The sequence below is a fragment of the Diabrotica virgifera genome, chromosome 7 (genome assembly GCF_917563875.1).
Source record: "Diabrotica virgifera virgifera chromosome 7, PGI_DIABVI_V3a".
NCBI lineage: Eukaryota > Metazoa > Arthropoda > Insecta > Coleoptera > Chrysomelidae > Diabrotica > Diabrotica virgifera.
The window spans coordinates 6,754,815-6,782,030 of record NC_065449.1 but is presented as its reverse complement, the minus strand read 5'-3'; the positions used below and the strand labels follow the sequence as shown (position 1 = coordinate 6,782,030).

Here is a 27,216-nt window from a genome sequence, read left to right as displayed (position 1 = left end):
ACATGTACCTACACTTTGAAACTATAGCCCTCACATCTTCTTCGATGTTGAATGATTAAATTCACAAATGGCATATCAAAGAGAAATATTTAGAGAAACAATTGGATTGCAGGCACAGAGAATGACAACTGTTCTGCTTATAATCAAGAACTATACAGATCAAAAAAACTTTTATTTGATCCACTGTGCTGGAGCACTACTAAAAATATTTCCGTTAATTTTTACTGTCCTCTTTAGAAGGTCCTGAGCATACAAACATAAAATGACAACTCATTGTTACAGTACAATGTAGAAAACTGGAATATTTATTAATTCGGGATGAGTATATCAAAGGTTTATAAAAAATTTAAACAGAAACTGTTAGTTAAAAGAATTTTATTAAGTACGGTACAAAAAAATAATATAAATAAAAAGAAAATACAGATCTATCTCTGAGTAACATATGGCAATGTCGAAACCATACTACAAGCCACTACATAGAGCACTCCAAAAAATAAGTTCAATTTTGCAGTCTTTTTTGGTACACTATGAATATCTTTTGATCTGAACTGCTTCTCGATTTTAAATGCCCCTGGTAACGTGACGAGAGGTAGCATAAACCACTTAGAATATTTCAATGAAGCGACCATAAACATGATGTAAGGCGTAAACAACAAAAACGCATACAAAACATGAGAAGCTGTATGTCCTATAATTATAGCTAGCGTAACAATGCCTACTTTCTTATCAGACTCTGAGTCTCTAGTGTTGTTACTATGTAATATAGCCTCTGTATTTAAAGCTAAAGGTAAGGCGTAATAAATCGTAGCCCATTCGACGTGACCTGTTTGTGACATAAATGCAAATAAAACTGATATAGGCCCAAAAATAATTAAAATCAAAACATCTCCTAGAGCTATATATTTAAAACCAATGCCCCCGGTGTATAAAAAACTTGACGATAAGCCCCCAAAATACACTAAAGCTAAATGTTCCATTTTTGCTGGAGATATGTTCGCTAATATAATAAATCCAATACATCCTGCGAAATATAAGATAGCACCCAACGATACAACTTCATCCTTCGATAATATATGATCTACAAGAATTCTATCGTCTGATTTTCGATTGTCTATGCCCTTTACATAGTCAAAGTATGTATTCACTACATTACCAGCCCCATGCACTGATATAATTGTTAATATCGTAAAAAATAGAGTTATATAATTAAAATCCGAAGACCCTGGATATTTGTAAGCTATTGTCGATCCTAATAGAGTTGGAATTAAACTTGCACTAAGAGACCATGGTCGAAGAGCTAGCACATAACTGGATAGTTTCATCAGTCCTCCAGATGTTCTTTTAGTTGGTACGGGACTAGAAGCTGCTCGTCCATTGTTTGTTAAAGGTTTTTCTTCGGCTGCTAATGTTTCTGTCATAATTACGGAGTTGCCTTAATTTTATGGATTGTCTAAGTAAATTTATTTTTGAACATAATATTAAAATGAAAAGCTATTTTGCCCTTCATTCATTCTTTCTTATTGTCATCTGTCACTGTCAAGTGTCAATAAATTTTTATCTGACATGGCAAACGCACAGGACACCTATCTAATTCTGACGTTGTGTGTCAAAACTGGTCAACTTGTCGCCAGTGTAGTTAGGCAATATCAATTACTTTTCTCATTGGTTGAAAGTTTCAACAAAAAATTCCAAACTCCTGTTTTGTCTGTTCAAAATTTTGCAAATTTTGCGCTTTAGTTTTGAGAACATACTTGATCTTATATCAGCTATTGTATATTGTCAGATGATGTAAAATTCAAGAAATGCATTTGAATGATACCTTAAATAAATCTGCGGGCTACCAGAAGACAGGAAGAGGATATCTAGCTTCCTGGGCTAACATCAGCAGACAGATAGTACCAGTCTTGTTGGATTTCCATTTCTTCAGAGAATTATCATCATCATCATCATCATCATTTGACTCTACAACTTTATGTGAGTCTTGGCCGCGTTTGCGTTTACTATTTCCCTCCATTGCTGTCGGTCCTGAGCAGCTATTTCCCATTGCTGTACTCCCATTTTGCGTAGATCACTGGCTACTGCGTCCTTCCATCTCTTTCTTGGTCGACCAACTGACCTTTTGCCATCGGGCCTTTCCCAGAATGTGGCGTTCAGAAGTCTTTCGTCACTCGATCTTAGCACGTGGCCCGCCCATCTTATTCGGTTTGCTTTAATGTAGCGTACTGTTTTCATCTCCATATACTGTCTGGAGTTCATCATTGTGTCTTCTTCTCCATTCTCCTGTTGTCACTTCTCTGCAAGGCCCATAGATAGTCCGCAGTATCTTTCTGTTAAGTATACCAGTAATTTTGTCGTTTCCCGCGCTGGTTCCGAGTCCATGTCGCGCTTCCATACGTCATTGTGGGACGAATTATTGTCTTATATACTGTTATTATTGTTGGTCTTGAGAGTATTTTTGATTTAAGTACGGTCATTGTTGAGTAATATGCCATGTTTCTTCCAATGATCCTGGCTGCCACGTCCTTTTCTTTATTTTCAGATGTTATGATCGCTCCCAGGTACTTAAATTATTTGACGACTTCAAAGTTGTATTCATTAATTGTTACGTTTTGTCTAACCCTTGGTCTTGGGTTCTTCGTAACCACCATTTATCAGTTCTTAATTAGTTCCAGTACACCTCCGTTATTATTCTTTCATCGTATTTATATTAGCACTTCAACTTCAAGCCAAGAAGGCTCATGGCTTGGTTTACTGGCTGTATATTCATCATTATCTTGAATTGTCTTTTTTTATTTCTATTATGTGCTTTCTTCATTGTCATTATCTGTTACTTCCGGTTTAAAATTTTCTTAAAATGTTTCCATCATCATTTATATTTTTTGATCATCAAATATAATTTTTCCTTCTTTATCTTTGTAATATTCTCCTTTTTGATGTTTAATTCCTTGATATAAATTTCTAATACAGTGGAACCCCGATAACCCGGAAGTCCGGCTAACCCGGACCGATTTTCATCAGATAAACATTTTGATGTTCAGTACATATTTTGTATTTTGACAATGACACCCGTTCTGGGCGTTGAAATGTTAATAAAATTATTTTTTCAATTTAATTGTGGCTTATTTCCCATGAAAATAGTTAATTATCAGATAAACATTTCAACAATAAAAATGTATGTATGTAATATAATATTTGAGAGATAATGTGTATTTGTGTAATTTGAACTATACGATAGTAAAAATGACTCATGGCACAAGCCGGCAGAAACAACAGGCACCTGTCTGTAGTATTCCTTTATTTTTTATTTCAAACTGTGTTAGCATTGTTTAAGAAAGACTATTTAAAAAATTCTTTTTTAATCAATGGTCTTAGTGTTCACTGTTCTTAATACATAATAACAAAACATCCTTCCGATTGTGACTGTATGAATACAGTATTGTATTGTTCGCTTCCGTTTGCTTAGGTTTGTGTTTGCGTGTTTTAGTAATTTAGATGTGTAGGTGTAGGTACTGTGCATATTTATACATATTTCATGTTATTTCAATTCTAACGGAGTTTATCTGTAAGTATACCGTATTTTATTAATTTTTACCATATTCTCCGGCTAACCCGGATCGGCCGCGGTCCCGATTAATCCGAGTTATCGAGGTTCCACTATATTAGATTATTGTTTCTAGTTTTCTTCTATATCTTCATAAAATTTCCTCTTTTTTGTCTCGTAATGTTGAACTGGCTTTTCTTCTTTCCTCTATGGAACGTGTTTTTGCTTTTCTTGTTTTTAGTCTTAAACTTTCCAATGGCGTTTCTCTATTTCTAATTTACAGAGATTATTATAAAAGCACATATCTTTAAGTTAAATAAGAACTGAATTTATGAAAATTGTTTATTAAGAAATATACAAAAAGTAACAAATTCGAGGTATCTGAAATCTTAAATGAATAATAATTCATCAATGGCACATATTATCTTCATATCGTGTTCCATCTCTATACTTTTCTACGTTTATGAGCAGATTCCTCTTCGCAGATTTTATTAGTTTCGTCACGAGTCTTTCTTTTCGCTTCGGTATCTTCAGATCCCCACACCTATAAACACAGAAACGACAAATAAAAGCAAAATAACAAAAAATATTTAAATAAGCGGTGGAAAACTATTAGGCCTGGATTCCACGTACTAAAAAAAAGTTTATTAACAGCAAGCTGAAAATTTGTTAATAGCTTAACGGTGTCTAGTCGGACAAACTTTGATGTATGGGAACACTGGAACAGGGGAAGTTTTAATTGTGGAACGTGTCATCCTGACAAGGTTATGATTGTGAAAACTAGCAGGTTGTTTTTAAGTTTATTCAATAGAAAACTTAATATAATATATGAAAAAATGTTTGTCTGATAGATATGTTGGGCATTTTAATAAGTCCGACACGTAGAACTTGTCAAATTACACGAACTATGTTGGTGGTAAATAGCAGTCTGATTTTTGCATGACAGTTTAATGAAAGGGTAACAAATCAATTGGAAGTTCTGTCCGACAAAATACAGGGGACGTTTTCGTAGTCTGACGTTCGAAAGTTTTAACACATCATTGCATGCCACGTCGCTCATACACAGATATTTCGCCAGGGGGCCACGTCGCTCATTTTTTATATACACGTATGACTAACTTTCATGGCCGTGGATAACAGTGGCCCCTGAGAGTAGTAACCCGATTAAAGCGTTGCACGCAATGTGTTAACGTTAACCTGTTCCACAATTAAAACGTATCGTTCCAGTGTTCCCGTTCATCAAAGTTTGTCCGACTAGACACCGTTAAGCTATTAACAAATTTTCAGCTTGCTGTTAATAAACTGTTTATTGGTACGCGGGATCCAGCCCTATATTTAAGACTGTCAAGAATACAAAATTGGAAAACCAAGTCGAAGGATAAGGAAGAATGGAAGTTGATTCTAAAACAGGCTAAGCCCCATTATAGGTTGTACAGCCAATGACGATGGTAATGATTATCAGTATTGGGTTTAAGTTTTTTCCAGATATAATATACATATCGCACTAATAATACAATAGTGTCGTAACTCAAAAAAGATGATTTTTCAGAATCAACGAAAAACTCATTACACACTTCCTATTGCAGGTAAACAAAAAATTAATGCATAATGTGTTTGTAATTAATATTAAAGGAAGATTCTTTGTACTCTTATTTAATTAAAAATACTGTCAGTGAAGTTATTTAAGAATTTTGAATTAAAACGGTATTGTTCTAAGCAAAATGTTCGAAATGAAATATTATTTTTAGTTATTTAGTTTATTATTTATGAAATATTTTGTGTTACTACAATTTGATTTACTAATTTTTTTCTGCGGTTTATATCAGTTTTTTGGAAATTTTGCGGACTCTTTGTCGCTCATTGTAAAATTAAAACAGTTAATTCTACTTCTCTAATGACACTTGGCCTCTTGGTACTGGCAGTACAGCTTGCAAGTCATATACGGCGAATATTGTTGAATGTATGTTAGCATTTTTGTCTTTTTCTTTCTCCTTTCTGGACAGTTCTTTTTCTTTGAAGTGGTTTTCGTACGTCACAACAATACTGTTTTTTCCATCCTCATCAGCATTTTTGAAATTTTCACAAAGTCACATTGATCTTTTTTGGTGTATGGGAGATGTTAAAATATTTAGTAAAAATGCGGTTAAAAGTAGTTGCAGACGTAAATGATTTGAAGTTTTCTTCTTTACATTTATCTTTGTAGTCTCGATATAAATCAGCTAAAGACTTGTCACACTGGATATATTCCCGTGACGTCTGAGCTCTGAGGTAATGTAATTCGACGCGTGGTATAGCGTTTATAAAATGTTTCGACACCTTCATAGATCTCCGGTTCCAGTATGTTGTTTGCCATGTTTCCCGCATAATTTGCCATTTTTTCTGCATTTTCCAAGAGCTACTAGTAGAAGAGCTACTCGAAGAAGAGCTTCTTGAGGAAGGGTTACTTGGTGGTTTTACTGTTTGACATCGAAACAAACTATAGGTTTTCCTTTACACAACAGGTCATCCTTTGTACTAAATGTCATTGTTTACGTCAATTTCTTGAAGTACTTTGATGACTTGTAAATGGTGAAGGTATAGGTGCTGGTTGTACTTTCGTAACGTCACTGTTCTCTATCTGGGCACCAGTTTCATTATTTGTACTCACCAGTGGGAATAACAACGGTAAAGAGTTTTCATGCTCGCCATCCTCAATATTTGTTGCCATAGCAACAAGTAATCGCCCACGATCACTTGTTGCTATTAATCGCCCCCTTAAAAATGAATTAAGTAATTATTAACATAGGTAATTGACGAAATGAACAAGAATGTCACGAAGAGTGTGGTAACTCTAAATTTATAAAATAGTTAGTATTAAGTAAGCTTTTTAATAACACTGCTGCACATTTTAAATGAGTTATTCCTATACGTTGATTGAAAAATAGATGATTAATAAATGTTTCACAAACAATAAAAAAATGGTTTAAAGTTATGATTCAACAATAGTGTAGCATGTCAAAAATAATGAACTGACCCAATTATAGTGTCGTTAGTAAAAATATTATTTTAAAACGTGCTTGTGTAAATCAGTAATAGTGTAGTAAGTAGAAAAACAGCAATGTTATGGTTAGGTTCAAATCAACAATAATGCAATAACGCAAAATATAGATATGCAAATTACCGGAATGGGACGTTTCGATGCCGCCGGTTCATCGCCGGCCGTTTCGATGTCGCCGGTTCATCGCCAGTCCATTTAATCGCCGTCATATCTCGCATTTCCTAGAATTCCTAATTAATACTAAAAATAACTAATAATTGTAACTGTCGAAAATTCGGAAATATATCAGATAGCGATAAATTGACTGGCGATGAATCGGCCGGCATCGGCATCGAACTGGCGGCATCGAAACGGCGGCGATGAAACGTCGTAGACCCGCAAATTACATACCTGATTCAGCAATAACGTGGAAACTCAAAATGATGAGCAAAGCAACACGTACGTTCCCTATCACTGTTGGCCGCAACTAAAAATAGCGCAATATTATGAGGGCGATAACGACAGTCGGTCAGTCATGAATAACGTCTTATGGCGCCATCTCTTATTCATTTTTTGCACTATTAAAATGACGGTTTTATTGACTTGTAGGGAATTGAATTTTACGTCTGAAAATAGTGTTATGTCAAATTCGAAACATTTTGAGTTACGACACTATTGTATTATTAGTGCGATATGGCTATCAATGCTGGTAGTCAGGATAGATTTATTGAAGGTAGACAGACTAGGTCTCCAGATGATAGGGAGGAATTCCTCCCTATCATTACCTTTTAACCCTATTGAACTGATTTGGGGCATTTTCAAACGATATTACATATACAATGTAGAGATGGCAAGATACAACAATATTGTTTGAATATGTGGTCTGAAGCACTCGGAAGAATTACTACTTAAGTATGGAAGAATGCTGTGCATTATTGTACAAAATTGAGAAAAGGAAATAATAAAATGCGAAAGAGAAAGAATACTTGATAGACTGAAAGTAGACCCCAATAAAAATAATACCAACAACCAAGACAGTGATGTAAGTGACTGAAGTTATGATGAAAATAAATAAATCTTGGTTGTATTTCTTAATTAGACACGACTTGCCCAGTTTTACTATATTTTAGTTTTCATAAGACACCTGGAACCCCTCCCCGGGTTTAGCCTTCCAGGCGTCCAAGTACAGAGTCCCCTTTTCCATACAAAGGCGATAACCCTTCTGATACTAAACAGTAGTACTGGGAAAACCGAAATTTGGAAATAAACAACACAATTCGCCGGTCCGGAAGATAAATGACGTAACTGCAAAAGGCCAACTTTCTCAGGAGAAAAAAACGATTTTTAAATATTTAAAATAGGGATTATATGAGGAGTAATTCTCGATTTTACAATTTTTCTGTACAAAAAACGATTTTTTAATATTTAGTATGCCGTTTATTATTACAGCGATGGCTTTTATTTTTATCCCTATTGGTCCGAATTAAATTATCTTAATTTACTCCCCTCATTTTCAATCCTATTAACAATTGCGTCATTATTCATCTGAAACAAGGTCTAAAATGGTGCGTATATCAATAACGACGCAACTACCTTGTAGTGGCTCAGCACATAGTTACAGTTCTATCGCTTTTGTATTATCTGTACACAGTATTTTAGAAGTTAATTACGCAATAACAGGAATTGACAGAATTTGCACTTACGTCATTCTTCTTCCGGACCGGCGAAGTATAGTTGCCATCAAATTATTGCAGAAAACCTTAATCTTAAGCTTATTATCAGCTTAAGTCATTTATATTTGAGTGATGTGGTTATGTTTCGGCACATGTAGAAAGTAATAAATATTAATCTATTGTACCTTTAATTATTATATGTACCTGCTCTTTATCTCTCGACACCACTCAAATACAATTGATTTTGTAACAGGATTAAGGGCGTAGGCGCAAAATTTCGCACCAATGTGCTTGAAATGCATTTTTTTTTTTCGAATCCTGAGAAAACTAATACGTATTTTTGAAAAACGCAGAATGAAAGATTACATTATTACCGAGGGTCAAAAGTCCCTTAAAATAACCAAAAAGTTTCTTTTGGGTGAGATATTTAAAATTAAAAATCACACTAAATTTTGTCCTTTTCAGCCTTGTAACTTATTAAAATAAAATGAAGGTTTTCAGGGACTTTCTGCCCTCGGTAATAACGTAATCTTTCATTCTGCGTTTAAATTTTTCAAAAATGCTCATTAGTTTTCTCAGGATTCAAAAAAATGAATGCATTTCAAACACATTGGCGCGAAATTTTGCGCCTACACCCTTAACATGCGGTTTCTGCAATAATTTGTTGGCAACTATACTGAACATGATTCTGGTCTTTACCTAACTTTTTTGTACATTACCACCGATAAAACCCCCCAGGATCAGAATAAAGGGTTTCGGCACAAATATTTCACCAAAAAAACGGTTTATTTAAAAAAAATAATACATGAAGATTATATACTTCCTAATACATCGTAAATAAAGTAGGGAATTTAGTTTTTGTTTACTGTTGAGAAGTAGTCTTTGCTGCCAGTGGGGTCGGGTTTCATGGTTTTCTGGCCAGGTTTCCATCCTACTGGGCATACTTCACCGTGCTCGTCTGTGAACTGGAAGGCTTGCACTAAACGGAGGGTCTCGTCGATGGAACGTCCTACTGGGAGGTCGTTGATGGTGATTTGTCTGAGGTTACCTAAAAACCGATCACTTTTTAATGGATTATTCAACAGATTGGTACATATATAACACAAAACATGTCGATACTATTCTAAAAAATGTTTCAATGTAGACTAGAAATTTATTTGGACAACCGGTAATACAGATCCTAACTTCTTTTTCTTCCTCTTTATAAACAATTCTGCCTGTTCATTGGCGGAATGATACCTCTATGGAAGGTTGTCACTCCATCTTTTGCGCGGTTGGACGATACCTACTCCTACCGATTCGTGATCTTTTAACCACACGGGTGTCCCCCATTCTGATAATGTAGTTATTCCATTCTTTTGTCTACTTAGTGTCCATTCGTTTATACACTGTACGTTAGTTCATCATCATCATCAATTGTGCTACAGCCCTATGAACGAGCCTCGACCTTCCCAAGTCTATTACGCCAGTAAGTCCTATCCATTGCCAACTGTTGCCAGTTTGCTGCGTCTATTTTTCTCCCATCCTCATCTACACCATCCTTCCATCTAAGTTTTGGCCTACCCCTATTTCTACGTCCCACAGGTTGTGACATAAGGATTCTTCTAGGAGGGTTGTTATGCTGTGATCTTGCTAGATGTCCTGCCCATCTTAGTCTTCCTATTCTGATAGGAGATACTACGTCTTTACCACCAAATATATGTTTATATCTGTGGTATACCTCGTATTTGTACCTCCTCCTCCAAATACCATTTTCACAGATGCCACCGAATATTCCTCTCAGGATCCTTCGTTAAAATATAAGCAGAAGGTTTTCTTTTGCCTTGGAGATGGTCCATGTCTCCGATCCATATGTCAACACTGATTGTGTAAGGGTTTTGTATATGGTTATTTTTGTTTTTTGGCTTAAATTTCTGCTTCTCATATGTCTACTCAGTCCAGAATAGCATTTGTTCGCTAGGATTATCCTTCGCTTGATTTCTTCCGTCATGACGTTCTCCTTGGTGATCAGGGAGCCTAAGTATGTGAATTTGTCCACCACTTCAAAGGTAGAGTTATCAACAGTGAATTGGTGACCGATGTTTCTGGCTCTATTGTTGGGTGTTGATGCCATCATCTTAGTTTTCTCCTCGTTTACTTTCAGGCCCATATTTTTTAAGGCATTTGAGAAGGTGGTATACATTTCTTCTAGCTTGCGTGTCGTGCGGGCAACTAGGTCCACGTCATCTGCATATGCCAAAATTTGGGATGATTTATTAAAAATATTTCCTCGGTTGTTTATTCGGCCATCTCTGACCACCTTTTCCAGAGCTATGTTGAAGAGGAGATACTCCAGCGCATCTCCCTGTCGCAGCCCAACATTCGTTTCAAACGCCTGTGATTGTTCGCCCTGTATTTCGACTTTGCAAACGACTTTACATTGTAGCCTTAACCAATTTTATCAGTTTATCAGGGATGTGGAATTCATCCATGGCTTCATACAATTTATTTCTTAGGACACTATCATAGGCCGATTTAAAATCTACGAAAAGATGGTATGTGTCGATATTGAATTCATTGGTTTTTTCCAGTATTTGCTTAGCACAAAGATCTGGTCTGTTGTTGATCGACCAGGCCTAAAACCACTTTGATATTCTCCAAGAAGCTCCTCTGAATGTGCACTTAGGCGATCATATAAGATGCTCGAAAATATTTTGTAAGCTGTATTAAGGAGGGTTATTCCCCTATAGTTTCTACATTCCAATTGATCACCCTTTTTGTGTAGCGGGCAAACGATTTCAACACACCACTCTTCCGGGAAGTAGCACCTCCATTTTTAATAAGTTCCGCGGACATACCATCACTTCTTGGAGATTTATTATTTTTTAGGTGTTTTATTCCATCCCATACTTCTTGAATTGATAGAGGCTCTAAAGGTGTGTTGGTTGCTCCTGGGGGTGGTTGATTTGGATCTTCTACTTAGGATGGTAAGTAATTCTTTATAGTGTTCCACCCACCTTTTCAATATTTCTCCTTTTGTATTGAGTATGTGCCCCTCCTTATCTTTACATAGTCTTAGCCTTGGTTTGAATTCCTTTCTTGCATTATTCAGAGTTTTATAGAATTTTCTTGTTTGATTTTCCTGTTTTAATGCATCAAGTTCTTCCAGTATTCTATTTTTATAAATTCTCTTTTTTCTTCTATGAATGCACTTCCCTTCTCTTCTAAGGTCTTTATATTTTTGTTGTTTTTCTCGGGATCTTCTTTGCTGCATCTGTTTATTTGCATCGTTCTTTCTTCTTGTAATGTCCTCACACTCAGCATCGAACCAGTCATTGCGTGATGGTGGTTTTTCTGGCGTTAGTTACATTTTCTGTTAATGCCTTCAATCCTCTTTAGATATTCCAGTGTATTTTCTATAATTTTTCTCAGTACTCTCGTCTCTGCCGTTTCCAGTAGCCTTTGTGTCTTACACTAGCTTTATAAATTCTTGACTTCATCTCGGTGTTAATTAGGTTTGTCCATATAGTGTTATTAAGACATCTTGTCATTCTATTTGGTTTTAGTACTTGATTTCTCACTTCTTGATAGCTGGACAGAGTAATTCCAATGTATTTTATTTCCATTACTTGTCCAATACTCATGCCATAAATTTCTATTTTACATCTGATTGATTCTTTGCAGATTACTATTGCTCTAGTTTTCTGAGATGAGATTGCCATAATAAATTCTTTTGGTTTTGACTAATCTTCTAGGGACTGTATTCATTTTGAGTATTTTTACTTCTTTGTTTCCCATTCCGTATCCGCTTCCTTTATTGGCGACGCTTTTGAAAATTTCATCGATAATTGATGGAATGAGAGAAAGAGACTCAATGAGCCTTATTCCGTGACCTATGTCTACAGGTTCTGTAAATTTTCCATCTATTCATTTGTTGTTTTGGTATATGTTTTCAATGATTTTCATATTTAGAGGAACTTCTTTATCATACAGAAAACGAATTACATCATTGAGTTTTACTCTGTCAAATGCTTTCTACATGTCAATCAGACAATCACACATAGAAATGCTGGTCTATTATACTCTAGACTCTAGTGATTTCTCAGTAATTTGGTTTTATTACGAATATGGTATCTATACATAATCTTCCAGTACAAAAACCCTGTTTTTCAGCTACCAAATTTACTGTCAGATTCATTAGTTATTGTAAAATTTTATCCTAGTATTCAACAAGGTTATACCTATGTAGTTCTCTGGTCGTTTTTCTCCATTTTTTGAATGGTAGAATTAGGTATTTCTATATTTTTCCACTATTTTATTGTGTTTTATAGTATTTAATGTTCTATCTGTAAAAGAAAAGAAAATATGATTCAGATTTGATAACAGTACAGAGTCTCTACTATGTGCTTATACGTATTTCGGAATAACCGTTTCCTCATCGGAGCACCTGGGTAGAGGCACTGAACTGAAATCAAATCCTTTCATCCTTTCCGGGTAATTATCAAAATAATTACCAAAGATGCTACTAGCACCATCTATGAAACGAAAGTCTAATAAGTCAGGAAATAAAATTCGAAATTATTTATCCTCTGAGCTTTTTAAGTTGGAAAAACAAAGCATAACAGAGTGGCGAAATACTCGACAAGGGAAATCTAAATTGAATTTCACATCCTATCATTCACCATGATAATCATTTTAGCGAACTATTTATTTTAATATCCACCAAACGTGAATAAAGTATAAACTAAAAGAAAAGAAAAGATGCTGCAAAATTCGCTAAAATTATTATCACGGTGAATGACAGGACGTGAAATGCAATTTTAGATTTCCCTTGTCGAGTATTTTGCCACTCAGTTATGCTTTATTTTTCCAACTTAAAAAGCTCAGAGGATAAATAATTTCGAATTTTATTTCCTGACTTATTAGACTTTTGTTTTATCTGTCTTTGCCTGTTTATTTTCTGTTCTTCATCTTTTCGAGTGTTTTTCGAATCTCCTGTTTACTTATATTATGACATCTTCATATGTTGTAATTTCTGGAGTTTGCATAGAGCTTTTTTAGATAGTTAATCCATGTATACTTTCCTGTTTTTGTTAATCTTTTTCTTTCCGAAGTTATCAAATTGTATGAGATACTCAAGATCAAGAATATAAATACACTAAACTAACTTCTAAAGAAAACCCAATAGGAAATTTGTATGTATAATCTACCTAGACTAAACAATTTATTTAAGGGGATGGGTACGTATTTTCGGCTGCAATGCTTTTCAAATGGGGATTCATTTTTTTCGAATCCAGAGAAAACTAATAAGTATTTTTGAAAAATTTAAACGCAGAATGAAAGATTACGTTATTAGCTAGAGCCGAAAGTCCCTGAAAACTTCTATAATGTTTATTTTAATAAGTTACAGGGGTGAAAAACTAAGAGAAAATTTAGTGTGATTTTTAATTTCAAATATTTCATTCAAAAGAAACTTTTTATTTATTCTAAGGGACTTTCCGCCCTCGGTAATAATTAAGTCTTCCATTCTGCGTTTAAATTTTTCAAAAATAATTTATTGTTTTTTTCAGGATTTGAAAAAAATGAACACAATGTCCGTGGTAATATTTTCCAAATCTATCTTTGTCTTACAACGCACTCAGTCGAATAGAATATCTTCTTCTTACTCTCTTTCTTGGCTTGCATACTTGTGCGTCTGCCAGTACATTTGATTGTCTAATAGAATATTGTCAGCATATTGTCAGTCAGACAGTGACAATCAGTGACAATTTTAAATATTTGACATGGCATCGGAAGATATTTTGAGTTGTTGTTTAAATAATATTGATATATATATATGGTGTATTTGATAAATAATTGATTTACGTAAACAATAAGTAAGTAATGATTATGATAAATAATTGATTGAAGACGTGAACTTAATAAAAAGTTATTTATTGTGTATTATTTGTGGAAGATCCAAGCAGATAATACATCAGGATAATATATTCTGTGATCCAAGTATTTTGTTAAAGATGTTCAAAATTGTAAGCGTTCCATAGTAACAATATATTATTAAAAAATCACTTTAACACTTTTCCTCTTTTCTCGATTGAGTATTAGTTTTTGTTGTACATATAAATTATTACAATCACTGAATACATAGTTAGTGAAAAAATTATCACATTTATTAACTGAATTAATAATTTGCAATTATACAAATAACAGTTATCTAAGAACATTCAAAAGCCATCTCTTTAAGTTAATGATAACATTTTCAAGTAGAATGATATTCTAGTAATGTTTACATATCCATACCAGTGTGAATTTTACTACACCTAATTTGCCGTGTATAGACAGAAAAAGTAGGGATAGCCGTAAAATAGTTGCGAATTATGCACCGATGGCTTTGATAAATGTGATTACAAATTAAATAATTTACCTTTTCCGTCGATGATGAAAAGTCCTCTGAATGGAATTCCAGTTTCTTCGTCCAATACTCCATAGGCCTTGGCGACGGCTCCGGATTTGTCGGAGAGCAAAGGAATGGCCATCTCGCCCAAACCGCCTTGTTTCCTTGGAGTGTTGATCCAAGCCAAGTGAGAGAACTGGCTGTCGGTTGAGCATGCAACTACAGCTAATGAAACAAAGATCAAACATTAAGGACAGTAGTTCATGTACGGCAAGATATTGTTAATTTTTGTATTTGGTGTTTTATTGTGGTAAAATCCGTAATATACTTTTAAAAGAAAGATATTGAGAAGGATATTGGGACTCATCTGTGACAATGGTATTAGGCCTGGATCGCCCGTACCAAAAAAAGTTTATTAATAGCAAGCTGAAAATTTTTTAATAGCTCAACAGTGTCTAGTCGGACAAACTTTGATATATGGGAACATTGGAACAAGGGAAGTTTTAATTGTGGAACGTGATTTTAATTTTGGAACTGTCATCCTAACAACTTCATGATTCTGAAAACTAGCAGATTTAATTGTTTTTAAGTTTATTCAATAGAGCTTTTCATCGATTGTCATTTGTTTCGAGCTTCTGTCATGTGTCACATAATATTAATATATCTACGTCATACGTCTTTGGTTTGTATCATTGGCAATACCAATAACGTATGACGTAGGTATATTAATATTAGACGACACATGACAGACGACACTGTGAATGAAAAGCCCTATAGCAAACTTCACATAAATATGAAAAAATGTTTGTCCGACAAATATGCTGGGCATTTTAATAAGTCAGAAATGTAGAACATGTCAAATGACAGGAATTATGTTGGTGATAAATAGCAATCCGATATTTGCATGAGAGTTTAATGAAACGGTAACAAATCAATTGGAAGTTCTGTCCGACAAAATACATGGGACGTTTTCGTAGTCTGACGTTCGAAACCTGTAACCTGTTCCACAATTAAAACTTCCCCTGTTCCAGTGTTCCCACATATCAAAGTTTGTCCGACTAGTCACTGTTGAGCTATTAACAAATTTTCAGATTGTTATTAATACCTTTTTTGGTACGCGGGATCCAGGCCTATTACACAATAGCTCATTTTGCCAATAGGGCTTTTCATCGATTGTCATTTGTTTCGAGCTTCTGTCATGTGTCACAATATTAATATATCTACGTCATAAGTCTTTGGTTTGTATCATTGTATATACCAATAACGTATGACGTAGATATAATAATATTATGTGACACATGACAGAAGCTCGAAACAAATGACTGAATGAAAAGCCCTATTACTAACGTGTTCCGGTGTTAGTGTTTGAGTCACCAATTTAGACAACCAATCTTGTACTGCCTGGACAACTCGGGAAACCGTAACAGTCTCCTGCTGTATACTCCTTGGACATGAAGTCTTTTTCCTATCTTTTTAACTGAAATACTTATGCCTGGTTGCACCAGCATATCTTAAGCTTAAGACGTGTCTTAAGCACAGTTTACGAAACATACGTGTTACATTCTTAAGTCTTAATTCTTAAGTCTTAGATTAATTTTCAGCTTGTCACAATGGATTGCCACGTGCATTGGAGCGATAAGAATCGAAAACTAAGCTGGAGCTTAAGATTTGTTGGTGCAACCAGGCATTAGGCCTGTAGCTTCCAAAAGCTGTCTTTGGAGATACAGATGAGAAATTGTTGGGGTCTCTTCTAGATGTTTAGACAATGAAACGATCGTGGCGAGCCGTTGTTACTTTTTGGTGACTTTGACGACATTTCTTGTTTTACAAGAACACTAATCGTTTCCTTTGCACGTTTGGTAACCATATACAAGGCATATTTTCGTTTTTGAGCGCAAAAGTTAGTTTATTTATTTTCGTTTAATTTACAACTAAAGCCAATAATCTATAACTAGTCCTGTCGCCAGGAATTCAGATGAACTTAGCCAAGTTTTTTTTATGTATTTTGACCCGTAGAACACGAATTTTTTGGGTAACAGTTGATCCGGATGTCGACAAGATTGTTATAAACAAAGAACTTGAGGAATTACATAACAGCGATTTTTCGCAAAACAAATCATTTTTTTGTATTTTTTGGGTGATTCTCAGCAAACAATATTCCTACAAGTTTTTTTGTAGGATGCATAGTTTTCGAGATAAACGCGGTTGAACTTTCAAAAAATCGAAAAAGTGCAATTTTTGAACGCGAATAACTTTCGATTGAAAAATAAAATAGCAAATCTGCTTACTGCTTTTGAAACTTCAAGTCAAATTCTATCGGTCTTGATTATTTGCATTGCTAAAAATTAATTTTTTTATTGTTACACAAAGCTATAAACACATAGTGTTTCCCGTGTCCAATGCATGCGTTTTAATGTACGCAATCTACGTAGAAATTGTCTGTACGTGCGCCTACTCGTTCGATTTCAAATGAGAAATGCATTGAAAACATCATTCAAGCACTACGTGTTTATAGCTTTGTTTAACAATAAAAAAATTAATTTTTAGCAATGAAAATAATTAAAACCGATAGAATTTGACTTGAACTTTCAAATGCGGTAAGCAGAATTGCTATTTTATTTTTCATTCAAAAGTTATTCGGGTTCAAAAATTGTAATTTTTCGATTTTTTGAAAGTTTAACCGCGTTTATGTCGAAAACTATGCATTATACGAAAAAACTTGTAAAAACATGTTTGCTTAGAATGACCCAAAAAATACAAAAAAATGTATTGTTTTGCGAAAAATCGCTGTTGTGATTCCTCAAGTTCTTTGTTTATAACAATCTTATCGACATCCGGATCAACTGTTACCCAAAAAATTTGTGTTCTACGGGTCAAAATACATAAAAAAACTTGGGTAAGTCCATCTGAATTAAGGAGGCCAGTATACCCCCACTGGCGACAGGTCTAAACCTACCGAGCAATGCTATCTGATTGGTTTAGCCGGTAAGTGGTTTGTTTATTTTTAATAAAAACCATTATTATTCGCAAAAATAACAAGTTTTTTCAAAAGAAATAAATATTGGCTTGAAATACATGGTGATTCCATATCATGTTGGTTGTCATACTATTATGTCTTGTTTCAACATCCTTTTCCATCGGCACACGGCATTGTTGTTTATCAAAATCACGCCATTGTATCCAAGTGTATAAACGATTTATAACCTAATTGATTAGTTCAATAACTATGCACATTTGATGGTATAGAAAATATATACATATTTAATTGTGTAGAAAATAAATCGATGTATAGTTTAGCCAGATAAAAGTTAGCTTCACTGACCTTAACGTGACTTATAGAAAATATTATACAAATGAGGTAACTATTAACACGCAGCTGATAAGCGGTGAACTATTCACCAAATCAGTTTTATTGATTTATTTTTAGAATTAGTTAGAAAAATATTTTATCTGGTAATTTGTTTTATAGTTTTGGTTTGACCACAATGTGCGCTTTACAGGAATTCGCAAATACGAGCAGATTTTGACGTAAGATTATCAGTAATAAAAGACATTGGTTGACTGCGAAAAAATAATGCATCAGTGAAGATATATCTCCCAAAAGCCTGCTTCGAAACGAAAAACAATGGCACCTATTAGTACAACACCAGCGGGATGAAAAAACTCGTTAATAATCGTCCAATAGAACAAATAAATTTGAAGTATGTATCTAGAAAGCCGAATAAAGGTACATGTTTTAAAAAGAGCCGAGCAGTATATTGTTACACAGCTCTTGCTACGCCCCTGATTGATGTTGCTTCAAACCACTTGCGCAGGTTTCCAAGCCAGGAAATTCTTTTTCTTTTTGTACCTCTCTTGCCCTTAATCTTTCCTTGAATTATAACCTGGAATAACCAATATTTTGTGTGCAAATATTGTACTTTTTAACAGTTTACTGCAATTCGTCAATTCAGGCTGACAATTTATTCTTCCGAATACTTTTTCGTTGGTGTAACTCTTACTAACGAAGAAAGAGAAAGAAAGAGAAAAGACTGTAATTACTTTGACAATCACTTTAAAAAGTTAATGCTATTTTTTTATGTGTTGATGATTATAATATACAATTAAAAACATCATTTATCTGGTCAATTCCGAAAGAACGTTTACGTTTTTTTTAGTTCAAGAAGGCATTCGGTTAAGTACAACACGATATATTTTTCGACTGTCTGTGGGCAGTAGGACTTAACCACTGCGATATAATACTGCTAAAATATTTACATTACAATCAAGTAGCTTCTATCCAAATTGGAGAGTTCTTTGTGTCACCCAGTGTTTTTAATCTATACTCTGAAGAAATATTTAGGGAGACTGAATGATATAGAAAAGAGGGAGTAAAATTGGGCGGAGAAGTAATAAACAATATCAGAAATATTGACGCTTGTGCAGAAAATTTTACTCTAGATCTCTAGACATTAGTACAAGTACAATACAGTGAAGCAAGTTTTCACTTACTTTTCACTAAAATAGTTATTTTTTCAAAGACAAAGTGGATGGCAGTTGGAAAAATTAATATAGATCAAGGTCTGATTTATATTATTGGAAAGGAGATTAGAACGTGTAAACCATTTTAAATATGTACCTTGGCAGCTAGTTAAATGTAAATTGTAACTCTGATGAAGATATAATAAAAAGGATGAGAAATATGACGTAAGGCTGACCTGGAAACCCATTTTATGTCACAGAAACCTGTCGATGCATATTTGCAAGAAAGCTTGAAATCGATTATATAGTAAAGTTGTGAAACATGGACATTAAAAACTACAATTCTTAACAAAATACATAGAAGCATTCAAATTTTGAAATTGTTGTGATATCGACAAATCCTAAAGATATCGTGGGCTTCGCACACTTCCAATGAAGATGTTCTTAAAATGATGAATTCAGAACGTCTGCTCATAAACACCATAAAGAGGAGAAAAGCAGAATACTTCGGCCATATAGTTAGAAGACCTAAATACCATCTACTTCGTCCTATAATACAATGAAAAGTGAAGGGAAAGAGATGGATTGGTCGAAAGAAACTTTCATGGTTGTGTAATATTAAACAATGGTGTGGTATTAGTGATGTAACGAATATTCGTATTCGCATTCGCGAATATTCGCATATTTTTGAATATTCGCAAAATTTGTGCGAATGTTTTGCGAATATGAATACCAGAAAAAAAATAATTTGAAGATAATATTAGGCTAATAAAATCAAAATATATTCACTTTTCACCTGTTTTTTTATTAAGGAAAGGTAACTTAACTTCGTATTATCACATTATCAGCCTTTACTTTATTTTTTAATCCTTGATTCCTTAAGAATCAGATTTATTTACACTGGATGTCAATTAACTTCTCATTGTAAATTTAGAAGACATTACAAAAATTGAAACAAATTAAAAAAAACTGAATATTTGCATTCGCGAATGTCGGTAGCAGATAATCGCATTCGCATTCGGATTCGCGAATGTTCAAAAAATGACATTCGTTGCATCACTATGTGGTATCACAATAGAACAATTTTATTTCGCGTAGCAGCCTATATAGACAAAGATTTCAGCAAATAGTAAACATGAAGACGAAGACGGCCAACTTCTGAATAAAGACACGGCACCTTAAGAAGAGGAATAATTTCTTTAACATAATTTGACTTACCTGTATTGATTTTTTTGAATTCTTCGAAGCGATCTGAGAAAGCGATGATCTCAGTGGGACATACGAAGGTGAAGTCCAATGGATAGAAGAATAGTACTACATATTGTCCTTTGTAGTCTTCCAAGGAAATATCCTTGAACATGCCATTGACGACAGCGGTTCCTTTGAAGACTGGAGCTGGTTTTTGGAGTGATGGGACAGGCATTTTTAGCTGTAAAGAGAAAGAATATCATGGTGAACATAGGTAATATATTACGAAAAGTACAGAAAGTGGCAAAGATTTTTTGCGGTAGTAATAATCAAATGTAACCAACAAGTAATACCTCTTCGTCTATTTTTAACATTAAACACGAAGTAAAACCGTTTAAAACATCAAATTTCTTATAATGTTTTAGATATTTTATCCAATTAAATGCTCGTTACTTAAAAGCAATAATTAAAATAATGGTTGACGTCATATATAACCACAGTTTTGCACAATTTTACGCAAGTATTATAATAGATAGTCATATATTTTATATTAACTACTATATTTTTTTCTACACGTCGACTAAGAAATTCTGTTCATATCCTGAATTAGATTTTGTAGTTTACCTGCTGCAAATAAGCTTCTGATTCTTCGCACCCCTTGGCCATTCAAGGCCTGCCCGGGACTAAGGGCCGTTTGTTTTTGTTCTAATATGATTAGGAAAAAAAATCAACGGACGTATGTTCTAAGGAATATTAGTTTCTTACTTGCTTTCCGCATCGCAGTACCGTGGCTCTCATTAACTGTTCAGTCTCACTTACGGCAGCGATTCTCAATCTGTGGTACATGTACCACTGGTGGTACATTTCATTACTTGCGGTGGTACACAAAACACAAAAAAAATTAAAATAATAGTACCTAGTAAGTCTTCATATTACACAATAAAAATACAGGGTGTAACAAAAATACAGGTCATAAATTAAATCACATATTCTAGGACCATAAATAGTTCGATTTTACCTTAGTACAAATGGGCACATAAAAAAGTTATAGCCCTTTGAAGTTACAAAATAAAAATCGATTTTTTCCAATATATCTAAAACTATTTGAGTTTTCTTATTAAAAACGGACCATATTAGAATCTTAAAAAAAATTATAGTGAAATTTGTGCACCCCATAAAAATTTTATGTGAGTTTTGTTCCTTTAAACCCCCCCCCCCCCCCCAAAAAAAAATTTGTGTACGTTCCAGTTAAATTATCATTGTGGCACCATTAGTTAAACACAATGTTTTTAAAACTTTTTTGCCTCTTAATAATTTTTCGAAAAGCTAGTTTTTATCGAGATATTTTGAATATTTTGTAAAATCCACCGCATATTTGTATACAATTAAGTACGATTATTATATTATAGAGACCCAATAATAATATGAAAATTTATTTATAAATTACATAATTTTGAGATATATTTTTAACCATATTAAAAAAGAAGCCACATCTCGATAAAAGGTGCCTTATCAGAAAAATACTATGAGGCAAAAAAGTTTTAAAAACGCTGTATTCAACTGGTGGTACCGCAATAATAGTTTAATTGGAACGTACACAAACATTTGGGGGGTTTAAAGGCACAAAACCTCCATAAAATTGTTATGTAAACATATTAAAAAAGAAGCCGCATCTCGATTAAAACTGGTTTATCGAAAAAATACTAAGAGGCAAAAAAGTTTCAAGAACATTGTGTTTAACTAACGGTACCACAATAATAATTTAATTGCAACGTACATAAAAGTTTGGGGGGTTTAAGGGAACAAAACCCCCATAAAATTTTTATGGGTGCACAAATTTCACTATAATTGCCTGCCATAGTAATGCCACATGTCCATTTTCATTAAAAAATCTCCAATAGTTTTCGATATATCGGAAAAAATCGAGTTTCATTTTGTAACTTCAGAGGGCTGTAAGTTTTTTTGTGTGCATATTTGTACTAGGGTAAGTTAGGTTCAACCGAACTATTTTTGTTTCCAGAATCATCATCATTCTCTTTGCCTTATCCCTATGCGGGGTCGGCTTCCCTAATTGCATTTCTCCACACAATTCTATCTTGGGTCATATCAATGTTAATCCCCTTTACCAACATATCCTGCCTTATCGCCTCCCCCAGGTCTTCTTTGGTCTTCCTCTCCTACTCCTTACAGGAATCTGCACTTCAGCTATTCTTCTATTGGGTGATTAACGTCTCGACGTTGAACATGACCAAACTATCTTAACCTATGCTCTCTCATTTTGGCATCAATTGGTGCCACACCTAGACTTCCCCTAATATACTCATTTCTAATTTTATCCTTCTTTGTCACTCCACTCATCCATCTAAGCATTCTCATTTCCGCCACATGCATTCGTTGTTCCTCTTTCTTTTTCACTGCCCAACATTCAGTTCCGTACATCATAGCCGGTCTTATGGCTGTTTTATAGAATTTTCCCTTCAGCTTCATTGGAATTTTTCTGTCACACAACACACCACTCGCTTCTTTCCACTTCATCCATCCAGCCCTAATTCTACTGCATGCATCTCCATCTATTTCTCCATTACTCTGTAATACCGATCCTAGGTACTTAAAACTATTGCTTTTCACAATCCAAAGATACCATTTTATTTGTAGTAGCTCCATCTTTAAATGAACATTCCAAATACTCTGTTTTTGTCCTACTAAGTTTTAAACCTTTTTCCTCCAGAGCTTGTCTCCACTGTTCCAGTTTTTGTTCTAAGTCTCTTTCACTATTTCCTACTAACACGACATCATCAGCATGCATTAAGCACCATGGAATGTTACCCTGTAGTTTCGCTGTTATCTGGTCCAAAACTAATGAGAATAAATACGGACTTAGCACAGAGCCTTGGTGCAATCCTACTTTCACATGAAATTTATCAGTCTCTCCCACACCTGTCCTAACACTAGTCGTTACTCCCTCATACATATCCCTCACAATCTTTACATATTCACCAGGGACTCCTTTCTTATTGAGTGCCCACCACAGAATCTCTCGAGGAACTCTGTCATATGCTTTCTTAAGATCAATGAATACCATATGAGCGTTTGTTTCTTTACTCCTGTATTTTTCCATCAACTGTCTTATAATGAAAATTGCATCTGTTGTTGATCTACCCTGCATAAAGCCAAATTGATTCTCGGATATTTCGGTCTCTTCACGTATCCGTCTGTCAATTACTCTTTCCCATATTTTCATGGTGTGGCTAAGCAGTTTTATAGCCCTGTAGTTTGTACATTGTTGTATATCTCCCTTGTTTTTGTAAACAGGTACCAGTATACTGCTTCTCCATTCGTCTGGCATTTGTCCGACTTCCATAATTCTATTAAATAGACCTGCTAGCCACCTTGTTCCTGTCTCTCCCAATGCTCTCCATACTTCCCCAGGAATATCATCTGGTCCTACCGCTTTTCCTTTTTTTATTTTTTGAAGCGTTTGAGCCACTTCCTCGTTGGTTATTTTGGTGACCATTGCTGCAACTGTCTCCGTTGACTCTACAGGCTGTCTGTCAGGCTATTTTTGTTTCCAGAATATGTGATTTAATTTATGACCTGTATTTTTGTTACACCCTGTATACATATGTGGTACCAAAAATAATAAAAAGAACTGTAGGTGGTACATGACTCAAAAAGTTTGAGAACCGCTGACTTACGGTATTCTAGTAAAAAGGCGGTTTAGGGTCATTTTTGCGCCTAATCCTAGTACTGGTAATCGCTGCTGACCTTTTCCAGATTGTTTCTATACCATCCCTATTTGTTCTTTTCGCACCTTAAGTATACAAGTTCTTTGTCGACCAGGTGAGCGGTATGCACAGCGCAACGTAAGAAAGACGAGATTGTTTAAGGGGAGGGTATGGTTTGAAATCAACATATCAAGCACATCTTTGTGAATTTTTTTCGAAGCTATGGTAGAATTATTTTATATTTAAATTAAATAAACATATTAAGTACAATTCAAAGAATATTTAAGAAAAAATTCAATCCAAAATATTGAAAAATAAGCCATTGGCGACAAATTTTGGCAGGCAGCTCAAAAAAAATGGATTTTGCGGTGGACATCAGAACTCATCACTGGATCATACCAAACAAAAAATTCAAAAATATTTAATTAGCTTATGAGTTTCGCGAGGTAACAACGTCGAGTTTTTTTTTTATTTTTAATGATTTTTGAATTTTTGGTATCACTCAGAAATAAAAAATACGAAATTTTTGATAAAAATGTTGTGAAAACCAACAGATTTAATATTGTTGAACAAAAAATAAGCACAAAACGAAAAATATCTCGACGTTGTTACCTCACGAAATGTCTAAAGAAAATCTATGCAAAATTTCAGGTAGATCGGTCAAGTAGTTTTTCAGTTACAATGTCCACCGCGTTTGAAAAAGCAGTTTTGAGAAAAATACGTTTAAAGTTTTGACAACTGCATCTTCATCTTCTTATTTGTCTGCCAAATCGTAAAGTGATGAACATTGAAATATGTTTTTTGAATTGCGGAGTAATCTACAAAAGAGAAGGCGAACCTCACTACGCTCGAGCGTGCTGGCGCGAAGCTGCGGCAACACGAGTCGAAGGTAGGGATATTCAACACCCTGTATCTCTGGTAATTTTACTCCGATTATTTTGAAATTGTCAGCGAGTATTCTTGAAAGTATGCACTTTTATTTGAAATAATAAAAAAAATTTAATATTTCAAACCATACCCCCCCCCCCCCTTAATCGAGGTTCTGTGATGTTTTGAAGCTAAATTTCCTTGATAACAAGAATGGATTTAGTGTCTTTACCGGGAAGCTCTTTAAATAGTGAAAGGTACATTACAGAGATTTTCTTTCTTTGAAGACTTTGTTCCTTTTGCACCTTATATAGAAAATCATTTCATCTTAATGCATGATAAGGCAAGGCCTCCTCTCGTATCGCGTGTCGTTACTCAATATTTAAGTGAGGCAAATATTCAGATATTGAATTGGCCCCCTCACAGTCCCGACATGAATCCCATTGATCACTTATGAGATATTTTCGGTATACAATTCAGACTTCGTCAGCCCGTTTGTTTCCCTGCAAGATATGGAAACTATGGTTACAGCAATCTGAAACACCATAGACCAAAATCGAATAGCCTGCTTAATATCCAGCATGTCTAGGCGATGTGAACTTTTAAAGAGTAAAACTGTCTATGTTCTTTGTTTTTAAAACATATCAGGGGAATTACAGAAATAAAATGTTCACAAAACATAAGACTAAGACTACAACATGATTTCGTTGTAACTGTGCTCTGTACTCTGTTCAATGTATCCTTTGTACCTTTGTACCTTTTCCTCCCTACAGGGTGTGTCAAAATTAACATAACAAAAACATTTCTTTCTTCCATCGGGTATAAGTTTAAAAAAGAAGTTTGAGTAAAGCAACTTTTACCCAACAGTGTAAATAGCAAAGAAAAATCTAAAATAATAAAAAAATTTCACAATAAAACACTGAAAAACGTTTGTTTTTCTATACTTCCACAAAATTTATTACAATTATGTTATTACTACAGATGTTTCGGCAAAGTGCCTTTCTCAAGTGATATATTTTCCGATGTGTTTGCCTTTTTAAGTCTTTAACTGAAGAGGTTGAGGAGTGGGGAGCTGTTTGTCTCGAGTTGGTCATTCAGAATTATATCTGTATTTTTCAATTTATTAATTTCCATTGATTCTAAAAGTGATAGCTTAAGGCCTTTATTTTGAATATGTAGAATTTGAAACTCTTCATTGAAAGAATGATTATGATCTAGAAGGTGAAGTGCGTATGTAGAAGTGTCTGTTTTTCTATTGTTGAAAGCCCTTTTGTGTTCTGCTATCCGTTTGTCAAAAGTTCTGCCAGTTTGACCGATGTAAGTTTTCGGACAGTCACCACAAGTTAGTTTGTACACACCACTCTGTAGTTGCTTTCTCTTTCGGCTTTTATTGTTTTTAATATGTTTGCTTAAGTTGTTGTTAGTTCTGAAAGCTGGTGTTATTCCTTTCTTTTTTATATATCTGGCTATTTTTGTTGTTATTTTGCCAGTATATGTGAGAGAGCAGAAGGTACTGGGTTCTTTCTGTGGTGGTGGATACACTAATTTCAAGGCTTTCTTATGGAGTTTTTGGTTTAAAATGTTGTTAACTGTTTGTTCGTTATAGCCATTGTTTACTGCTATTTGTCTAATGATATTTAGTTCTGTCTCGAAGTTATTTTTTGTCATAGGAATTTCTGTCAGTCTATGTATTATGCTATGGTAGGCTGCTAATTTGTGTTGTGTAGGATGGGATGATGAATTGTGTATAGTTGTGTCAGTATGGGTAGGTTTATGATATACGGAGAACTCATGTTTGTTGTGTAGTCTGGTAATCGTTACATCTAGAAAGTTTAGGGAATTATTCTGTTCTGTTTCTATTGTGAACTCAATATTACTATGAAGTGAATTAATGTATGATAGAAATTGGTCAAGTTGTCTGTTAATTCCTGTAAAGCAGACTAGTATGTCATCCACGTATCTCCACCAATATAAGAACTGTTTAAATAAGGGGTGTTTAGAAATTGTTGTTTCAAGTTGGTTCATAAATATATCTGATAGTAATGGGCTTAGAGGATTACCCATAATAAGTCCTGCACTGTTGTTTGTGTAAATTTGATTATTGAATTCAAAATAGTTCATTAGACAAATAGCAGTAAACAATGGCTATAACGAACAAACAGTTAACATTTTAGACCAAAAACTCCATAAGAAAGCCTTGAAATTAGTGTATCCACCACCACAGAAAGAACCCAGTACCTTCTGCTCTCTCACATATACTGGCAAAATAACAACAAAAATAGCCAGATATATAAAAAAGAAAGGAATAACACCAGCTTTCAGAACTAACAACAACTTAAGCAAACATATTAAAAACAATAAAAGCCGAAAGAGAA

At 34.3% G+C, this 27,216-nt stretch overlaps 2 protein-coding genes and 1 pseudogene across 2 annotated transcripts in view; all 3 read right to left on the bottom strand.

Annotated features, from left to right (window-relative positions):
- Positions 1-358: 358 nt before the first annotated feature.
- On the bottom strand, positions 359-1,546 carry LOC114336355 (ubiA prenyltransferase domain-containing protein 1 homolog). The gene has a single exon (XM_028286707.1). It carries the CDS (start codon positions 1,416-1,418, stop codon positions 426-428), a length of 993 nt encoding a protein of 330 aa, XP_028142508.1. The 5' UTR covers positions 1,419-1,546; the 3' UTR covers positions 359-425.
- Positions 1,547-8,997: 7,451 nt separating this feature from the next.
- The window catches only part of LOC114336356 (peroxiredoxin 1), a 41,338-nt gene continuing 23,119 nt past the window's right edge, over positions 8,998-27,216 (bottom strand). The window contains exons 2-4 of the mRNA XM_028286708.2: positions 20,280-20,490; positions 14,631-14,825; positions 8,998-9,278 (exon numbers count right to left, since the gene is read on the bottom strand). Coding sequence (XP_028142509.1) covers positions 9,082-9,278; positions 14,631-14,825; positions 20,280-20,484 — 597 coding nt within the window. The 5' untranslated portion in view covers positions 20,485-20,490 and the 3' untranslated portion in view covers positions 8,998-9,081. The remainder of the gene's footprint in view (positions 9,279-14,630; positions 14,826-20,279; positions 20,491-27,216) is intronic.
- LOC126887821 (uncharacterized) lies at positions 22,250-23,240 on the bottom strand (annotated as a pseudogene).